Source organism: Callospermophilus lateralis, chromosome 6 (assembly GCF_048772815.1).
Source record: "Callospermophilus lateralis isolate mCalLat2 chromosome 6, mCalLat2.hap1, whole genome shotgun sequence".
Taxonomy (NCBI): Eukaryota; Metazoa; Chordata; class Mammalia; order Rodentia; family Sciuridae; genus Callospermophilus; species Callospermophilus lateralis.
Genome location: NC_135310.1, coordinates 144714117 through 144733511, shown reverse-complemented (window position 1 = coordinate 144733511; position 19395 = coordinate 144714117). Strand labels below are relative to the sequence as shown.

Here is a 19395-nt window from a genome sequence, read left to right as displayed (position 1 = left end):
TCCTTAACAAAGAGAAATAAGAGCAGCTGTGCTAACACACTGAAGAAAAGGGGAATTAAAGTTCTTGGCCAACCTTCTTATCAATGTCAGGGTCAGTGGGGTGCTTTTTGCAGTGAGCACGGTCTCCCTCCTCTTCAGAGTCTGCGTCAGAGCATTCAGAGCTTCCAGTATCTTCTGAATCAGAACAAGTCTTCTCCTTAACTTTATTTTCTAGGAGTGCCGGAACCTTGAAATTAATATAGATTGATGTAATTCAAAGCCAATTAACATGCTAATACCAGAATTATTTATTATTATTATTATTAAACATGCTAATGTTAGAATTTGGATTTCAGCTTTGCAAATAGATTATAAAAAATAATATCTTGTACTAAAACATCAAAATCACAGAATCAACATGAGGGAGAAAGAAGAGAAGAAGACATTCCAGTTGGGCTCAAGAAAAGAACCAAGTGAAAGCAGTACAGCTTTACTGGATGACCTAGATCAACAGCAGAACTGTGCTGCTTCCAGCAAATCAACAGCAGAACTGTGCTGCTTCCAGCAAATCAATGTAACAATATAATTTGACCAACATACCTCCCCAGCACTGAGCTGAGATCTGGAAGGATGTGGAACAGGGGTCAAAAATAAAGATTTATTTGGATAACTTCACAGCTTCTTTTCTATGAAACACATTTCTAACAATAAATTTAAAAATATGAATGACATTTTAAACTGAGAGGAAATTTCATTTTCCTTGAAATTTAGCACACTTATTTATTTTCGGTTTTCGGGGTTTTTTTTGAGTTTTTGAGACAATCTTTTTTGTCTAGACTGGTCCCCCAACTCCTGGGTTCAAGTGACTGCCTCAGCCTCCCAAGTAGCTAGGAAATAAGGTATGTGACACCAATTTTTTATTGGTGCATTATAGTTGCACATAAAGATGGGATCTGCTGTTACATATTCATTCATACATACAATGTAACAATATAATTTGACCAACATACCTCCCCAGCACTTCCCTATTCCCTCACCATCTCCCACTCCGTGGTCCCTTTTCCTCTCCTGATCTCCCCTTGATTTTCAGGAGATCCACTCCCATTTTTCTTTTCCTTTTTCCTCTCTAGCCTCCTCAACCCTTTACCTTCTGAGTTTGACTTATTGTATTTAATATGATATCTAGTTCCATCCATTTTCCTGCAAATTACATAATTTCATTTTTCTTTATGGATGAATAAAACTCCATTGTGTACATATACCACATTTTCTTTTGGCTATTGTGAATTGTGCTCTTATAAACTTGGGTATGCATGTATCACTGTAGTAGGATGACTTTAATTCTTTAGGATAAATACTGAGTGATATAGCTGGGTCATATGCCAAGTCTTTTGAGAAACCTCTGACTGATTTCCATAGTGGATGTACTAATTTACAATTCCACCAACTGTGTAAAAGTGTTCCTTTTCCTCCATATCCTCTCTTCAACATTTATTATTATTTGTATTCTTGATGACTGTCATTCAGTCTGATGAGATGAAGTCTTGGTCTACTTTTGATTTGCATTTCCTAATTGCCAATAATATTGAAAAATTTTTCATATATTTGTTAGCCATCTGTATTTCTTCTTTTGGGAAGCATGTGTTTAATTCATTTGGCCATTTATTAATTGGGTTATTTGTTCTTTTGGTGTGAAGTTTTTGAGTTCTTTATATATTCTAGATACTAATCTAGTCAGAACAGTAGCTGGCAAAGATTTTCTCCCATTCTATAGCTTTTCTCTTTACATTCCTAATTGTTTTCTTTGCTGTACACAAGCTTTTTAATCTGATGCCATCTCATACATTAACTATTGTGGCGTTATTTCCTGAGCTTTAGGGGTCCTATTAAGTCACTGTCTGTGCCTATATGTTGGAGTGTTGACCCTACATTTTTTTTCTAGGAATTTGAATAGTTTCTGGTCTAATTCTAAGGTCTCTGATCCATTTTAAGTGGTTTTTGCACAGGGTGAAATTTCATTCTTCTACATATGGATAACTACCACCACTTGCTAAAAAGGCTGTCTTTACTCCAATGTTTGTCTCTGTGTCTTCTGTACCACTGTTCTGTGTGTCAGTTTTTATGCCAATACCATTCAGTTTTTGTTACTCTAGCTCTGTAGTGTAACTAGAAGCCAGACATTGTGACCCCTCCAGCACTGCTTTTTTGGCTTAGAACTGCTTTGGCTAGAGCGGGGGTTGTGGCTCAGTGGGAGAGTGCTTGCCTACCATATGTGAGGCACTGGGTTGGATTCCCGGCACCACATAAAAATAAATAAATAAGGGTATTGTGTCTATTTATAACTAAAAATCATATTTTTTTTAAAAAAAGAATTGCTTTGGCTATTCTGGGTCTTTTATTCTTCCAAATAAATTTTAAGACTGCTTTTTCTATTTCTATGAAGAATGATATTGGTATTTTGATGGGATTTGCATTGAATCTGTATACTGCTTTTGTTTTTTTAACAGTATTAACTCTGCCTACTCATGAACATGGGAGGTCCTTCCATCTTCTGAGGTCCTGAATTTCCTCCTTCAATGTTCTCAATGTTCTATAGTTTTCATTGTAGAGGACTTTCACCTCCTTGCCTAAATTTATTCCCCCCTTTTTCTTTTTGAGGCTATTGTGAATGGATTTTTTTCCTGATTTCTTTCTCAGCAGATTTGTTTTGATATATAGGAAATCTATTGATTTTTATATGTTGATTTTCTAACCTTCTACTTTTTTTATTAACTACATCAAAATTTTCTGAATCTTCTAGGTATAGAATAACATATTATCTGCCAACAGTGATAATTTGACTTCATCCTTTCCTATCTTTATTACTTTTATGCTCTTCTTTTGCCTAATTGTTCTGGCTAGAATTTCCAGTACCATATTAAATAGAACTGATAAGAGTAGACACCCTTGTACTGTCACAGATTTTAAAGAAAATGTTTTCAGTTTTTTCCTACTTACTATGAGGCTGGCCTTTGAGTTTTTCCATATATAGCCTTTATGATGTTTAGGTAGGTTCTATCCCTGGTTTTTTCAATTTTTTTATCATGAATGGATGCAGAATTTTGTCAAAGGCCTCTGCATCTATTGAGATAACTAAGTGATTTTTGTATTTAATTCTATTTATGTGATGAATTACGTTTATTGATTTGTGTATATTAAACCATCCTTCTATCTCTAGAGTAAAATCAACTTGGTCATGGTATACAATCTTTTTAATATGCTGTTGAATGAGATTTGGTAATATTTGATTAAATTATCGGTCTATAGATTTTTTTTTTCCTTGATGTATCTTTATATGGTTTTGGTATGAGTGTGATAGTGCCTGCATAAAATGAATTTGAAAGTGTTCCATTCCCTAATGTTTCACGGAATAATTTGAGGCATACTGACATTAATTCTTCTTTAAAGGTTTGGTAGAATTCAGTTGAGAACCCAGGTCCTGGGATTTTCTTTGTTGGAAGGTTTTTAATTACTGCTCCTATCTCATTATAAGTTATTGGGTTGTTCAGGTTTTCTATGTCCTCTCGATTCAGTTTTGGCAGACTGTATTTATCTGGAAATGTATCATTTCTTCTAGATTTTCCAATTAATTAGAGTATGAGTTTTCAAAAATAGTACCTAATGATCTGCTGGATTTCTGTGATGTCTGTGGTTATTTCTCCTTTATCAACTCTAGTTTTATTATTTTGGGTTTTTTTCTCCTTCTCTAACAGGGAGCAATTTTTAAGAGTGAAGTTTTTTGCTAGGTATGCTGACACAATCCCAGCAACTTGGAGGCTGGGGCAGGAGAATTCAAAATTCAAGGCCAGCTTCAGCAATTTAGTGAGGTCCTAAGCAATTTAGTAAGACCCTATCTCAAAAATTAAAACAAATAATAAGGGCTGGGGATGTAGCTCAGTGGTAGAGTATCCTGGGCTTAATCCCATTACCACCCACTCCCAAAAGAGCAAGGTTTCCTTTATCAAAAGGTAATCATACAAAAAGATTTTTTAGCAAGTTTTATCAAGCAAAATCTTCATGCTTTGGAATTTAAAATACAACTTTCCCATAGCATCTGGTACATTTATCTCAGAAACAGAAAATACTGGAATTCCTCCAATTCAATTCTTCTCACAGGACAATCAATTTTCAAAAAGTGCACTATGATCCTTCCACTGAAGTCTTTATGTCAGCAAATGGGGGGGCGGATGGGACAGGGTCAAGACCAGTCTGAGCAACTCAATGAGACCCTGTCTAAAAATAAAAACACCAAAAGGCCTCAGAATATAGCTCAGTATTTAAGCACCCATGGGCTCAATCCCCAATATTAGAAAACAAACAAATCCCTGCCTTTATTACTCTCTAAATTAGAATTACTTAATCCCTACCATTCGAAAATGCAAAATAAAAAGAGCACTACAGGAATCCAGCACAATAAGCCTGCTGAATTCATGAGACTGCTCTTCAGCAAATTACATACTTATAAACACTTTCCACAGTTTTTTAAGTTACTGTAAAAAATATCCAGAAGATTTGGCTATCATTAATAACCTCACAAATGAAGAATAGGATACAAAAAAAAAGATAAATGTTTCTCCTAGAACAACAAAACAATTTAAGGAGAGAATGAAAATATAAATAATTTCCAAATTTTAGTATTATGGTTATAAATATCACAAAAAATCATTTCTGAAAATGTCTACAGACGAAAATTATTTCATTAAATAGGCCATTTTAAAAGTTTTGATATTACTTTAAGTTTTATATCCTTTAAAAGATTTTTCACAAAAACAAACAGTAACATATGTTCTTCATACCTTCTGAACTCCTGACAAATCTTTCTTCAATCCAGTGACAGTTTGATATAGAATCTTACAAGAAAAGGAATAAAAAAAAGGAATCAACATAAAACTAGACAGTGATATATATATATATATATATACACACACACACATATTGCCCTACTAAACACCATGGACTAAATGGTATCTTTTGTGATAATAAAAAAGTACTTAAAATTTACCTCATAGCAACACAGAAGTTTATTACATGAGTAACATGGGTAATATTCTTATCCACCAGGTATCTCAAGCCCAGAGGTCAAATCCAACCAGTTATCTGGTAGTTGTGAGAGGTAAATATTTGCAATCAACCTGACAACAGCAAATACTAACTTTGATTTGAACCCCATTAAGATTGAAATGTTATCTTTTCCCCTCAATTCCATTCTTCTTTCATTAGTAGATCTATAGTAAAAAAAAAGCTGAATTTAATTCTTATTAAAGTTTTTAATATCACAAATAAAAATTCAGGGACCATTTATTTTCCCTTGTTATAAAAAGACCTACATATATTTTGCTTCTTAGCTGGCAAAACTTAAAATATTTACTATTTTGATTCTTTAGTAAAAAAATTTTTCTAAAATATGTTAAGGAAATATATATGTTAATGATCTAATAACCTTTCATAGCCTAGACTTCTATATGATTCTTTTTTTTCTAATTATAATCTGTTGGACTCATTCAAAAGTGTCACTCCCTCTCAAATATCAATCAAATTCCCTTTATATCCAATATGTAGAGAAGACATGTTCAAAAACATTCAAGATTAGAGGAACTCAATCTGTTTGGGATAGTCCCCTTCTTTTTTAGACCTGCTTTAGACCTGCTTGCTATATACAAACCACACTGCTCACATTGTCCTGTTGAGCGTTCATGGCCATGTCCTCTTCCTTCAACTTCATCATTATATCCATATCCCTCTCATAATTTTTTACTTCATTCAAGGTTCTAGGAATATATGCTCGCTTGAACACCTAAGAGAGGAGAGAAGCAAAATAGAAACTATTATTCATATACTTTTCACATTCACTCAGCATCCTTATCACCATCAAGTCATGGGGGAATCTATTCTCAGACATGCTGTCTAAAAACACCGGTGTTGGGCTGGGGATGTGGCTCAAGCGGTAGCGCACCCGCCTGGCATGCGTGCGGCCCGGGTTCGATCTTCAGCACCACATACAAACAAAAACGTTGTGTCTGCCAAAAACTGAAAAAATAAATATTAAAATTCTCTCTTAAAAAAAAAACAAAAAACACTGGTGTTGCATCTGCCATGTGATGTGCCAAAATTTGTTACTAATGAAAAAACACTACATTTTGCATATGATTTATCTTAAGGAAGAATTATAGCTGATTCAAGGTTATCCTTCAAATTACATTTCTCTTGTTGCATCCCAAACAGCTCTTCTGAGTAGGAAGGAAAGGGATGAACTACAGTTAGAAGCACTACCTGGCTGTGCCTTACAAAGGAACATGTTCTTTCATGGGAAGATCACCTACCCAGATTCTACAGTGAAAACAGGTTTAGAACTGCTGAAGAGACGGTACCTCATATTCAACTATCACATTAAGACCTGCAAGAATTAGGCCTCAGGATGTGACACAAGTGGGAATTCCTTTAGCCAATGCTCTAGCCTCATTCACCACCAAAAATGTCATGAAGGGGCCTCATGAAAGCAATAAATACAGAGAAGTCTTCAGCTCAAGGTTCAACAACTCCTGAAAGTATACACTTGATAAAGGCCTTAGACCTGTACAGAATGTCCTCTGTTTCAGAGAGGCTTTGTGAAGGAACCATCTGCCTACAGTTAAACATCATACTTCCCAACACCCACTGGCGAGATGGCAAGATGCCATGTGTTCAGACATGGGTGAGGCTTTACAGGAGCTGCCATGCACACTCAAGACTGACTGGGGTCTGGTTTCTCTGGTAGAAGGGATCTTCCTCTACCACCTTGCACAATGCTTACTCCCTGGAGAAAGTCAAATAATCTGGCCTTTCAAAGAGAATTCTTTTCCTTTTCTGACTAATTAAAGCATTCGTATAACCTACTCGCAGTCTGCTGGAAGCTTCCAGGAATGACTTACTTTCTTCACGGAGTCTCATCAGTCTCACTGACAGTTGGGTTAATTTTTCCAGCTTCTGAACACCAACTGGTAACTGCCTGCCTCGCACTGTTCTTGATTGCGTGCTAATACATACCTTATTGTTAAAGCTACCTTTAATCTTCAGGTTTAGCTTACTATGTGGGGAGGCCAGAAAACACTGCACTATTTATCTGAAAGGATGGATAGCTTTCATGGGTGTACCAACTTTGTGTGCCTCTTCAAGGACAGTAAAATGAGTTCTCATTTCAATTCTGATCTGATTTGTATTGCTGTCCAAGACAACAAGAAAAACAATGCAGGAATTTTGCCTTGATTTGTGGCTTGGATGCTCACACTTTTCTATGAGACTTTAAGTCATCCTGAGGAGAGGCCGGCTGATAGGACAAGTTTCTATGATTGGGTGAATGGAATTAAAATCTGCTCTATTGTTCCCAGAGGATGTCACTTTATAACACCCAGCATGTAGAGTAGAAAATGTTCACAGGGTTTACAAAAAGCCCTGTGCCCTGACACCAATCATGACTGGAGCCAGCAGTGAACCAGAAATTGGTTTAGAAATCAGAAATCCTGTACTGTAGTTTTAATTGCACGTTTCTGATATCTCATAATATTGGGCATGTATTGTTTTGTTTGCCACCTATGTATCCTCTTTGAAAAAACATTTGCTTTTTTTTGGGGGGGGGCTATTTTTAATGGGTGTTGGTGAAGTGATTTTCATTAACAAATAGAGATGTATAACAAAAAAAAAATATCCTGACTTCCTAGACTAAAATAATTTTTATCATAAATATTTAAAATTTATAGTATTTATGAAATTAATATTTAAGCTACTTAAAAATTTATATTTGCAAACTAAAAACAGACTTTTACTTCAAAAAGTTTTCTCCACCTAAGACAATGAGCTAATAACATAGGTTGTCAAGTGGAACATTATAATGTAAATAAATTATAAGACTCAGTTCCGTTGAATTATGTGTCATGTATCTATTAAAACCATGTTCATTCCTGGGTTCAATACCCAGAACAACAACAAAAGAGTGGACACTAAAATCAAGTTCATGGTTGGCCAAGCTTTAATCTCAGAGAGTTGAGAGGATGAGGCAGGAGGATCACAAGTCCAAGGTCAACCTCCTCGATTTAGTGAGAATCTCTCAAAATGAATAAAAAAATCAAAAAGACTGGGGATATAGCTCAATGGTAGAGCACCCCTGGGTTTAATTTCCTATTGCCACAAAAAGTAAAAAGAAAAAAATCAAGTTGATTAAAAAACAAAACAAAATACATATGCCTCCTACAAAAACAAACAAACAAAATCCCTCAAAATACAAAAATTTCCTAACGCTATTAACATATAATAAGTCCTACCTCTTCATCCACATGATCTTGGTTAGACCTTTCTTCCTTGGTCCTCTGAGATGCTACTTCCATGGCCTTTGAAAGAAAACAAAAATAATTTTTCTTTACGTTCAACTTAGAGACAATGCATCCATTTCTATGGGGGATTTGTTTTTGTGTTTGGTGGTGTTGAGGATTAAACTCAGGGGTGCTCAGAGTTGGGAGCCACATTCCCAGCTCTTCTTAAAAAGTTTTTAGAGCTAGGGTCTCAATAAATTACCAAGGCTGTCTTCAAACTTGTCATCCTTCTGCTTTAGCCTCCCAAGTCACTGGCATTACAGCTGTGCACTACCAAGTTTGGCTATTTCTGATTTAGTAAAAACTTGTTCTGATCTTTATAGGTGTTACCTGTCCACAGTTTTATCAAAGTGTTTAGTGACCTAATGGTGCAGGGTCTCTCTCTACCACAGACACTAAAAAAGTTGTTATCAACCCTCAAAGAAACAGAATATACTCTCCTAGCTTTAGAGAATCCCTAAATCCTCTTCTTCAAAAGTAATACTAATCTGGGGTGGGGTTGCAGCTTGGGTGTAGTGCACTTGTTTAGCATGCATGAAGCCTTAGGCTACATCCCCAGCACTGCAAAAAAACAAAAGCAAAAGGACTACTACTTGTAATAATTTTTGAGTAGCAAAAATATTTACTACAGGAAAACTGAAACCTAAAGAATGAAAGAACCAGCTGAGTACTGTGGCAGGCTACTCAGGAGGCAAGGCAGGAGAGTATCTTGAGTCCAGTAGCAAGGCCAGAATGGGTAACACAGCCGCCCCCCCCCCCAAAAAAAAAGAAAAAAAAATGAATCATTCCTTAGTTCTGGAGAAGTCAGTCATACAAGAAAGCTGCAATATGGCTCAAAATGATGCTGTAGTATAGCCACCAAAGAAAGCTCTTTGAGCAAACATTTGCTGAAACTAAGATGATAAAGATGCTATAAGGTTCTTGGCTTATAAAACTAAAGATCTATTCTCAGATTCTCACCATGGCAGTATGATTTTCTTTTCTTTCTTTCTTTTTTTTTTTTTTTTTTTTAAGTACAGACACTAAAATCAGTATTGAATTAAAGAATTTAAGAATAAAAATGTGATAAATTATTTATTCAATTAACATATGTGGTCATCTACTGTGTGTCATGTACCGATCTGGTGCTGGAAATACACAAATAAAACTCCTGTACCTTAAGAGTTTATAATCTAGTAGAGGGTGAAAGAATTAAAAAGAAAAAAATTAGTATAGGAAGAAGTAAAGCAGTAACTACTTCTATTACAGTCACATAATATGAAAATATACCTATGAAAACAATGATTTCTACTGAATTTCTGCACCAGAAAGCATCCTGAACTAGGCAGAACAAGGTGAGCAAAGGGAACAATGAGAAGGCACCCTGGGGAAGAGGAGGATGTGAGAAAGTAGGATCAAACCTGAAAACCTGTGTAGGGATATATGTGCCATGTATTCAAAATCCTGTGATTCAATGTAACAAAAATAAAAACAAACTGGATCACATAAAAATTAAAAACTCCTGTGTATCGAAGGATGCAATTAAGTGAAAAGGATGCAATTAAGTGAAAAGGCAACCCATGGAATGGGAAAAATATCTGCAAATACCAGAATGTAAAACACCACCTTTACAACTCACCAGCAAAAAATCAAACCCACTTAAAAGTGGGCAAAGAACATGAATAGACATTTTTCCAAAGAAGATAAACAAATGGGCAACAAACATATGAAAAGATGTGCAACATCACTAATCATTAGGGAAATGTAATCCAAAACAATCCTGAGATACCATTTCACATCCATTTGGATAGCTACTACCAAAAAAGTAAAAAAATAATAAGTGTTGGTGAGGATGTAGAGAAACTGGGACCTGTACACTCTTGGTGGAAGGCAAAACAGTACCGTTGCTACAGTAAAAAAAGTATGGTTGTTTCCTGAAAACTTAAAAATAAAATATCATAAAATCTAGAAATTCTACTTGTGGCTATGCGTACACAAGAATGAAAAGCACAGTCTTTTGTGTGTGTGTCTTGCAGGGACTGAACTCAGGGGCACTTGACCACTGAGCCACATCCCCAGTCCTACTTTGTATTTTATTTAGAAAGAGGGTCTCACTGAGTTGCTTAGTGCCTTGCTTTTGCTGAGGCTAGCTTTGAACTCACAATCCTCCTGCTTCAGCCTTCTCAGCCCCTGGCATTACAGGTATGAGTCACCAGACCTGGGAAAAAGCAGGGTCTTGAAGACATATTTGTATACTCATGTTCACAGCAGCATATTCACAAATAGCCAAAAGGTGGAAGCAACTCAAGACAGATGAATAGATATACAAAATTCGATGTAAATTCACAGGGAAAGAAATCCTGTCATATGCTACAACATGGATGAATCTGAAGGACACTATGTTAAACTAAATAAACTAGTCACAGGAAGACAAGCATCTTATGATTTTACAAAAGCAGCCAAAAGTCACAAGAAGCAGAATGGTGGCTGCTAGAAGCAGGAGAACTGTTTGTGGATAAAAAAGTTCTGAAGATGGATGGCAACATCTGCACAATGATATGTATGCAGTTAATGCCACTGAAATCTACACTTAAAAGTGGCTAAAATAGTAAACTTTATGTGTACCTTATTACAATTTTAAACAATTCTAAGATTCAGAAAGGTCTTTCAGAAATAATGGAAAAGTATCAATGACAAAAAACCCAACAGGTTTCTTACTAACTACTCAAGAAGGCTGATAATCTATGTAATCCTGTCAGACAATTAGAGTCAAGAACCTTGAATTTACCATTGGGTGTTCTGCTATGTTTTTAATTCCCAATCTGGGAAGTCAGGAGGCCGTCAAAATGAATAAATTATACTTAGTAATCCAAGTTCCTCAGAAGTGTCATACAAATGTAAATTACTACTGCTATTTTCAACTTTTCCCCTTTTTCACCCTAGTTTACCTTTGAGAGATAATCATCCATATTCTCAGGTGTAATGGAAGGGTCTGTGATAAATTCAAAGAGCTCCCGCACAGTCATGATAGCAACGGCATGCTTCAAAAAGAAATCTGTTGGAAGGAAAAATGTTAATGATAGACGTATATTATGGGAAGTTATCAAATCCAACTACTGTATAGAGAAACAAAGATAAAAAAAAATCTACTCTCTCAGCAAATGGTTTACATATCACTGCAATGAACAAGATTTTATGCCACCAGTTCAAGTACAAAACACACACACACACACACACACACACAATTACCCTTTCTACTCACCATTGACATTGGCACAGTCTTTCCTCAAGAACTCCAAGGCATGTGGGTGGTCATGCTCCACAGACTGAGAAACATCAATGATGTACACATCTCCACCATGGTACCTTGTGGGCCAGAGATACAGCAGCTCTGGGGTACTACTACTTAACTGTTTTCTGTTTTAATAATTCTGTTCTTGGGGTTGGGGCTGGGGCTCAGTGGTAGCGGAGGTGCCTGATATGTGTGAGGCACTGGGTTCAATTCTCAGCACCACGTTATTAAAAAATAAAGATTGGGGCTGGGGATGTGGCTCAAGCGGTAGCGCGCTCGCCTGGCATGCGTGCGTCCCGGGTTTGATCCTCAGCACCACATAAAAAGATGTTGTGTCCGCCAAAAACTAAGAAATAAATATTAAAATTCTCTCTCTCTCTCTCTAAAAAAAAAAAGATCTATCAGCAACTAAAAAATATTTTTTAAAAAATTCTATTCTTAAGAGTAAGGGAAATCATTCATAAAATAATCAAGACAGATAAGAAGGGGCTTGAGTAACGAGAGAGAAAAACAGAAAATTTCCAAAGCCCATTAACTCTAAAATGATCTGGTTCTGTGACTAAGACCACTGAAGGCAGGACAACATGGTAACTGTTACCACGTGAAGGCCAATTTTACAATTTTATAATTCAGTATGACTTCTGGGATTGGGCTTTGTCTATTGTTTCAAAGAACATGAAATGACTTGGAGGGGGGTCCTAAGAGACAAAACATACTCACAGCATGTTAAATTCACTGAGATCTGCATGTACAAGTCTGGCATCCTGATACATTCTTCTCATGTATTGAATAACCTGCAGATACAACTCCCGAGCCTTAGATTCTGATAACTGGACATTTTTCAAGAGTGGTGCAGGCCTCAGATAAAAATAAAATGAACAAAGATAAATGACCAAGACTAAGATATCCTGCTTCACATTACACTGATACTTCTCTACAACTCATCATGTGAACTGTATATGGGACAGTTAGTCTCACTACAAATATTCCACTCCAAAGATACTTTTCCCATGCACTGAATAAAACATCCCTCAAAAACAAGTTAACTTTGTTCTTCTGAAGCATCTTCAGACTTCAAAAGGTAAGCTGGTAACACATATGCCTAACACAGTGAAAAGGATTCAGGAAAGAACTATTCAAATGGAAAATATTCATATTATGTATAATTTAAAGCATTTTAAAAAAATACAGTTCTGGGTATAAAATTCTAAGGCCTTCTGTATACTTACATATCGTCTTTACCAATGAAACCCATGACAAGAACATGACTTCTTAGCATTATTGGTTCTGGACATGGTATCTCTGCTGTGTTTAACCTGTGACATTGTAACAAGAAAAATGTAAACTGAAAAACTGAAAAGGCATCTAAACAAACTACAACAGCTATAGTCTACAATATCAATACTGCTGTTGGGAAATAACATCCAGACCTCAGAATTGTATTTCATAAACTCTAAGACAGCAATGATTTTAAGTAGCACCATTATGTACCACCAAGAACAATAAAACTCTGACAACTAAACGATTATATCCTATAGACTTAGAATTGATGAAATATATTAGAGAAGTCTATATTTGTCTTTTTAATTGATCAGCCTAAAAAATGTTTAATACAGGGCTGGGGTTGTGGCTTAGTGAGAGAGTACTAGCCTAGCACAGGTGAGACACTGGGTTCAAACCTCAGCATATTTTAAAAAAATAAAATAAAGATATTGTGTCCACCTACAACTAAAAATTAAATATTTTAAAAATGTTTAAAAATGTTTAATATAAATCATTAGATTCTCACCTAAGAGCTAGTTGAACACAAGAAGATTATAGGACTTTCAAAAACAAATAGTACATGTTTAAATTTTCCAATGTATAATACCTTTATATAGCATATAAAAAGTTAAAAGACATTGGAAAAGAAAGAGGGGGAACATTTTCAAAATTTGCCTCAGAGGTCCCAAAATGGATTGTAACCTAGTGATTTCAGTTATGTGCTATTTCTTTATCTTCATTAATGCAAACAAAGAATATAAAAGTTGGGCAAGATGGCCCATACCTATATCCCAGCTACCTGGAAACTGAGGAATAGGACTACTTTAACTAGGAGACAGATCACCTTGGGCTAAATAGTGAGAACTTGTCTCAAAAACAAACCAAAAAAATAAAGACTATGTAAATGTGTCCAAAATTGGAACAAAATTAAAAAAGGAAACAGATACATAGTTGAGAACTTCACAAGATTTGTTAAAACACCAATAACTTATTAAGGAGGACACATTATCATCAACTATGTCACTTCCCTGTTTAAAATCCTGTAACAACTCTTTTGTCTTCCTTTGTACAAATTCTAATTGCTTTCATATAGCTTACAAGGCTCTTCAAGCAGGGTGTGGTGGCGCATGCCTGTAATCCCAGTGGCTCAGGAGGCTGAGGCAGAAGGATCTCAAGGCTCTTCAAATGATTAGCTTTGATAAATGAATATGAACTGTGATAGAATGCTTCTTCAACCCATTCTTAGAATACACAACAGGTAATTGCTATTTGTCCAGAAATCTGTTTCTTTTGCTTAGTTTAGCAGACCTAACAGAACTAAACAGCCTCAATGAGTCCTTCCCTTTGGGGAGAACCACACTGAGACCTGCTGGCAGAAAGGCTGACACATACATCCCAGTTACCTGATTAAGTTCCTCATTTCTTTTTCTGCCCATGTTTTCACCATTTTCCTAGGGTTTCCTTTACAATAGCCACGACGAAATCTTGAGGGAAAAAACTATTGGTTATTCCATTATTCTGTTTCAACATTTTACAAACCAGAAATTAAAGAAACTGGGGAAAATAAATTTAAGCTCACCTGAATTCCCCACTTACATACTTATCCCGATCTTTAAACACCAAGATAGAAGTTTTATAAATCTTGATTGCTCTACTTTCCCCATTTATTGTGCTAGCATGGTATACATTGGCCTATTTAAAGTCAAAAACAAAAACAAAAAAGTGTTAAATAACTACTGTGTTTTACTTTTCCAATCTATTTGACTCTAACCTCAAAAGTCAAGTGAAATAACATGCACAAGAAAGATGTGAATTAAAACATGAAACATCATAAATATCCTAGATACAGTGACATACCACATTAAAAATTTAGTCAACACCAGGCTGCATATGCCTCAGTGGTCCCAAAATGGATTGTTACCCAGTGATGTCATGGCTGTCTTAGTTTTATACCGTACACTCTACAAACTTCTCACACCACCACATTTCTCAGAACATATCCCACTGTTAAGTGGCTAATAACTATGTACACAGTAAAATCCAATTTAAATATATGTGAGAAATTATTTCACAATTTTAAGTCTCAAGTATGTGAAAAATATTAAGAGATATTCTTGCAACTAGTAATTCCCACACAATGAGTTGCTAATTGAAAAACACCATGTTTATCTTTTTTGTTGTACATATATAAAGAAAATAATGAGAACGAGTGACTCATTGAAATGAGACTATAAGTCCCTATCTCTATTAGCAATTTATTGGGGCTGGGTAGGTAACCAGGGATTGAACCCAGAGGCATTTAATCACTAAACCACATAACCAGCCTTTTTTATTTTTTATTTTGAGATAGGTTCTTACTAAGTTGCTTAGTGCCTAGCCAAGTGGCTGAGGCTGGCTTTGAACTTGTAATCCTCCAGCCTCCCCTGCTCAAGCACCTAGGATTACAGGCATATACCACCACACCCAGTTCCTATTAGCAATTTTTAAATTAAGACTCAGGATATCACAATAATATGATCATCTAAACTGCTGGGCACAATTAGATTGAAAGATAAAATATAGCAATTACAGTGAGAAAACAGTTTCATATACAATTTCCTTTTTAGCCATAACTACTAATAAAGCCAGTTTCAGAAACATTTATATTAAACTATCCTAACCCTTCTTTCTTTCTTTTTCCCCACCAGTGTTTGTGTTCAAATCCAGGGCCTTCTACATGCTAGGCATGCACTCTACCACTGAGTTACACCTCCAGCCCCCTTTTCTTTTCTTTTTAAAGGCACAATTCACATATTAAGTGCCAAAGTTTCATTGTTATTTGAAATAAGAAAACTAACATGAAAATATTCAGTGATCCAAAGAAAAGCTCACTTCTTTTCCTGTGCTAATGCAGCCATTTATCTCTGATATGATTCCTCTAGTCAACATCTTGAATAAAATCATTCTTGTTCTGGGATCCAAAACCTAAAAAAAAATGCAAAAAACAGAAAATCTAGAAAGATGGTTCCAAATCTTCCTCATTAACACATGTGAGAATAAACAGAAGAGCCAGGTTATCCTGGCTAAGTAAAGGAGAATCACTATCATGGGATTTTAATTCACTTTGATTTTTAGTCATTTATAAATGAAAAGTGAGGTGACAGCAAAACAAACCAGAGGCAGCTAACCAAGAAGTCCATCAAGTCATGGAAACCAAAGCAAACAAGTCTGAGAGGAAAAGATATGGACTCTAGACCAACATTAGCTAAGAGAAATGCAATGCAAATCACCTAATTTAAAATTTTCTAGTCATTACACATTAAAAGTAAAAAGGTGAAATTATTTTAATACATCTTATTTAACCCAATATATCTAAAACACTACCATTTAAACATGTAATCAATATAAAAAGTCATTAAGATATTTAATATTCTCTTTCTTACAATAAGGCTTCAAATTCCAGTATGCATTGGAAGACAAATTTAAACCAGGGGGAGTGCTCACTTCATAGCACATATACTACACCAGAGGTCAGCATCCTAGGCCCTATGGGCCAAATCTTGTCTAAAGCTTGTTTTTCTACAGCCTGAAAGCTAAAAATGGTCTTTACATTTTTAAGCACTGCTTTTAAAGGCAATTCAATATACACTATAAGTGACCTGCGCTGCCTACAGTATTTACTGGCCCTTTAAGAGTCTGCAGACCCCTGCAGACTGTGTAAATCAGGGTAAAGGTCTCCTTCAGAGTCAGAACAGTCAATCTTGTTGAAAAAGAATTTTAACGTCCTCTTAAACAGACGGTAAGGAATTTACAGCCTGTTTTTGTCCATCTATGACACTGATGCAGCCCAATATGTTTATACAGTGTCAAGGGACACCAGCAAGGGATCCTTATGGCTCAAACAGACCTTTCAGTGCCAGAGAGAGAGTATAAACTGGCCAAATGTCACTAACTATGTTTAAGGGTCTATCTAAACTTTAATGAGGCGACTGGGGTCACACCAGTAACTTAAGGTTAATATAAAAAACACAACCTTGGAAGACTATAGGACTAAATGCAACCATTATAACTGACAGAAGAGTGACAGGGAAGAAGTGAAGAGCACTAATTTCCATTCTTTCTTTATTGAACAGGTAAAGACAAAAAGGGAAAAACTGGCTGTATATAGGAATCTAGATGAGACCTGCAAAATTAGTAGGGAGACAAGGGACACAGGAAGGAAGGAGAAACACACCAAATGGCTCATGAAACAAAAAAAAATAAGAAAAAAGACAAATTAAGACTCAAGCTATATACTCCACCATTCAAAATTAATTTTGAAAGAAAAAAAACAAAAGATTTTCTTATTTTACAATCTTTGAAAATTAAGCCTGCCTTACCTCTCTGAGCTGGACCATACTTTGTTTTTAAATACAAACACAAATCACACATAATAGAGGTCAATGAAGACATAGACCCAGGCCCTGTTCCCTCCCAATGGTGGAATTATTTGATCGCACAAATGGTTCTGGATCTCAGAATCATCAGGAGAGGTGCTACTCTCCTGGGGGTTGATGTGCATGATGGGAGGGCTGCATATGTCTTAAACCAAGCGTGGAGGGTAAAGAGACTTTCATTCTAAAATCTTTTTGTGAACGGGTGGAGAGGGGTGGGAAGGTGGTAATAATAGCAATGTTTTGGTCCTTTTTGTTTTGTTTTGTTTTAAAGAGAGAGAGAGAGAGAGAGAGAGAATTTTAATATTTATTTTTTAGTTCTCAACGGACACAACATCTTTGTTTGTATGTGGTGCCAAGGATTGAACCCGGGCCGCACACATGCCAGGTGAGCACACTACCGCTTGAGCCAAATCCCCAGCCCGTTTTGGTCCTTTTTATCACTTATTTCTTATTGAAAGCATAGGCCAATACTAACATGCAATCATATCCCTCTGCATATGGGAAGGTTAGAGGTTAATTTTCCTCCCTTCTTGCAAAGAAAGAATAAATTAGAATAATTTCTAATCAAAGAAAAAGATTTTTGGCCAAGCCAGACAGGAGGAGGAAGTCCGGCCCTGGCCCATGTGCTAGTTGGGAGGAAGCCCATCAACCCTTAAAACCCATCAAAGGGGGTGTGGCTACCAGCACGATTCTGCGACTGATCCAGGTACCCGGTTTCCAACTCCCCCACCCTTAGCTGCGATAACTCAAAATATTTCCCACAAGCTTTTGGGGGTTGTAGCTATCAACGCAAAACAACTGTACAGGCACCTGGTTTCTACCTCAGAGACTAGAGTAGGGAAGATACAGGTGGAAGCTCATTTCCTTTCACACTGGCTATACCCACCACCCTGAATACAGAGGCTCAAGCTAGGAATAGAACAACGCCACCTACTGGAAGCAAGGAAAACAGTGTTCTGAGAGACTTTTTTTTCCCTCTTTCTTTCTCTCTTTTCTTCTCTCTCTTCCACAACTTCAACATATGTGAAACCAAGAACTGTGCATGAACAACCAAATTACCAAGTAATATAATATAGAGGAATTGCATATACCCCACCTTCCCCCCATTTTTTTTCTTTATTTCTATCTTATTTTCCTTTTCCTTCTCTTATTTCTCTTTTCTTCCTTGTTATTTTTTTTTCTTTTTTTTCATTCGTATTCTCTCTATCCCACTTTCAATCTCCTAACTTTTGCTATCTATACAGAGGGTAACTATCTAAATACAGATAGGAGGTTGAGTCTATACATTCTTCCATAAATTACCAGTCTATTGGTTAGAGTTCTCCAAAGGTGCTAAGTTAGTTTAACCTCATACCCTCACTCCTTTCCCTCTAAGTATAACATCCTTCGTCTGAAATTAAGTTTTCTATATGCCACCAGATATGGTATGCCTTTTATGAAACTAAAGAATATATTCTTAAGTAATAATTAAAATCAATATCTATAGACTTAGAATCTAACTATAAATGTATTAATAATGAAAACTTGTGCTTAGATAATGTAATGTTGATATTGGGAACTGTTAACATTGTCTTTCTCCACAAAAGAGGGATATTGGAGTTATATAAGAACAATACAAATATATAAGGGGAAAAACATTAACACAACAGTTTCACAAAGCTAGAAAGAATCATAAGCAGTATGAAAAGACAAGGAAAGAAAGGACCACAAACAATACAGGTCAATTCAACATTAGATGAGGTAATATCTGCAGCTGATGTAATGTCAGACAAAGAGTTCAGGATATACATGCTTCAGATGATCTGGAGTCTCAAGGAAGACATTATACAGCAAATTCAGACAATGAAAAATCACTTTGACAATGAATTACATAAACAAATCCAAGAAGCAAAAGATCAACTCTATAGGGAGATAGAGGATATAAAAAACGAACAAACAGAAATCCTGGAAACACAGGAAACAATAAACCAAATTAAAAATTCAAATGAGAGTTACCAGCAGAGTAGAACACTAGAAGATAGAACTTCAGACAACGAAGACAAAGTTTTTCAACTTGAAAAGAACATAGACAGCTCAGTGAGAATGT

The 19395-nt window shown here is 35.9% G+C and overlaps 1 protein-coding gene across 2 annotated transcripts in view; it reads right to left on the bottom strand.

The window, feature by feature from the left end:
* Positions 1-19395, bottom strand: part of Riok1 (RIO kinase 1) — a 56836-nt gene that overhangs the window by 13900 nt on the left and 23541 nt on the right. For both annotated transcript variants that reach the window (XM_076859170.1, XM_076859169.1), the window contains exons 6-16: positions 15766-15858; positions 14474-14586; positions 14298-14378; positions 12861-12947; positions 12352-12489; positions 11602-11705; positions 11288-11394; positions 8313-8378; positions 5693-5812; positions 4815-4868; positions 74-226 (exon numbers count right to left, since the gene is read on the bottom strand). In XM_076859170.1, the coding sequence (XP_076715285.1) occupies positions 74-226; positions 4815-4868; positions 5693-5812; positions 8313-8378; positions 11288-11394; positions 11602-11705; positions 12352-12489; positions 12861-12947; positions 14298-14378; positions 14474-14586; positions 15766-15858 (1116 nt within the window). The remainder of the gene's footprint in view (positions 1-73; positions 227-4814; positions 4869-5692; positions 5813-8312; positions 8379-11287; positions 11395-11601; positions 11706-12351; positions 12490-12860; positions 12948-14297; positions 14379-14473; positions 14587-15765; positions 15859-19395) is intronic.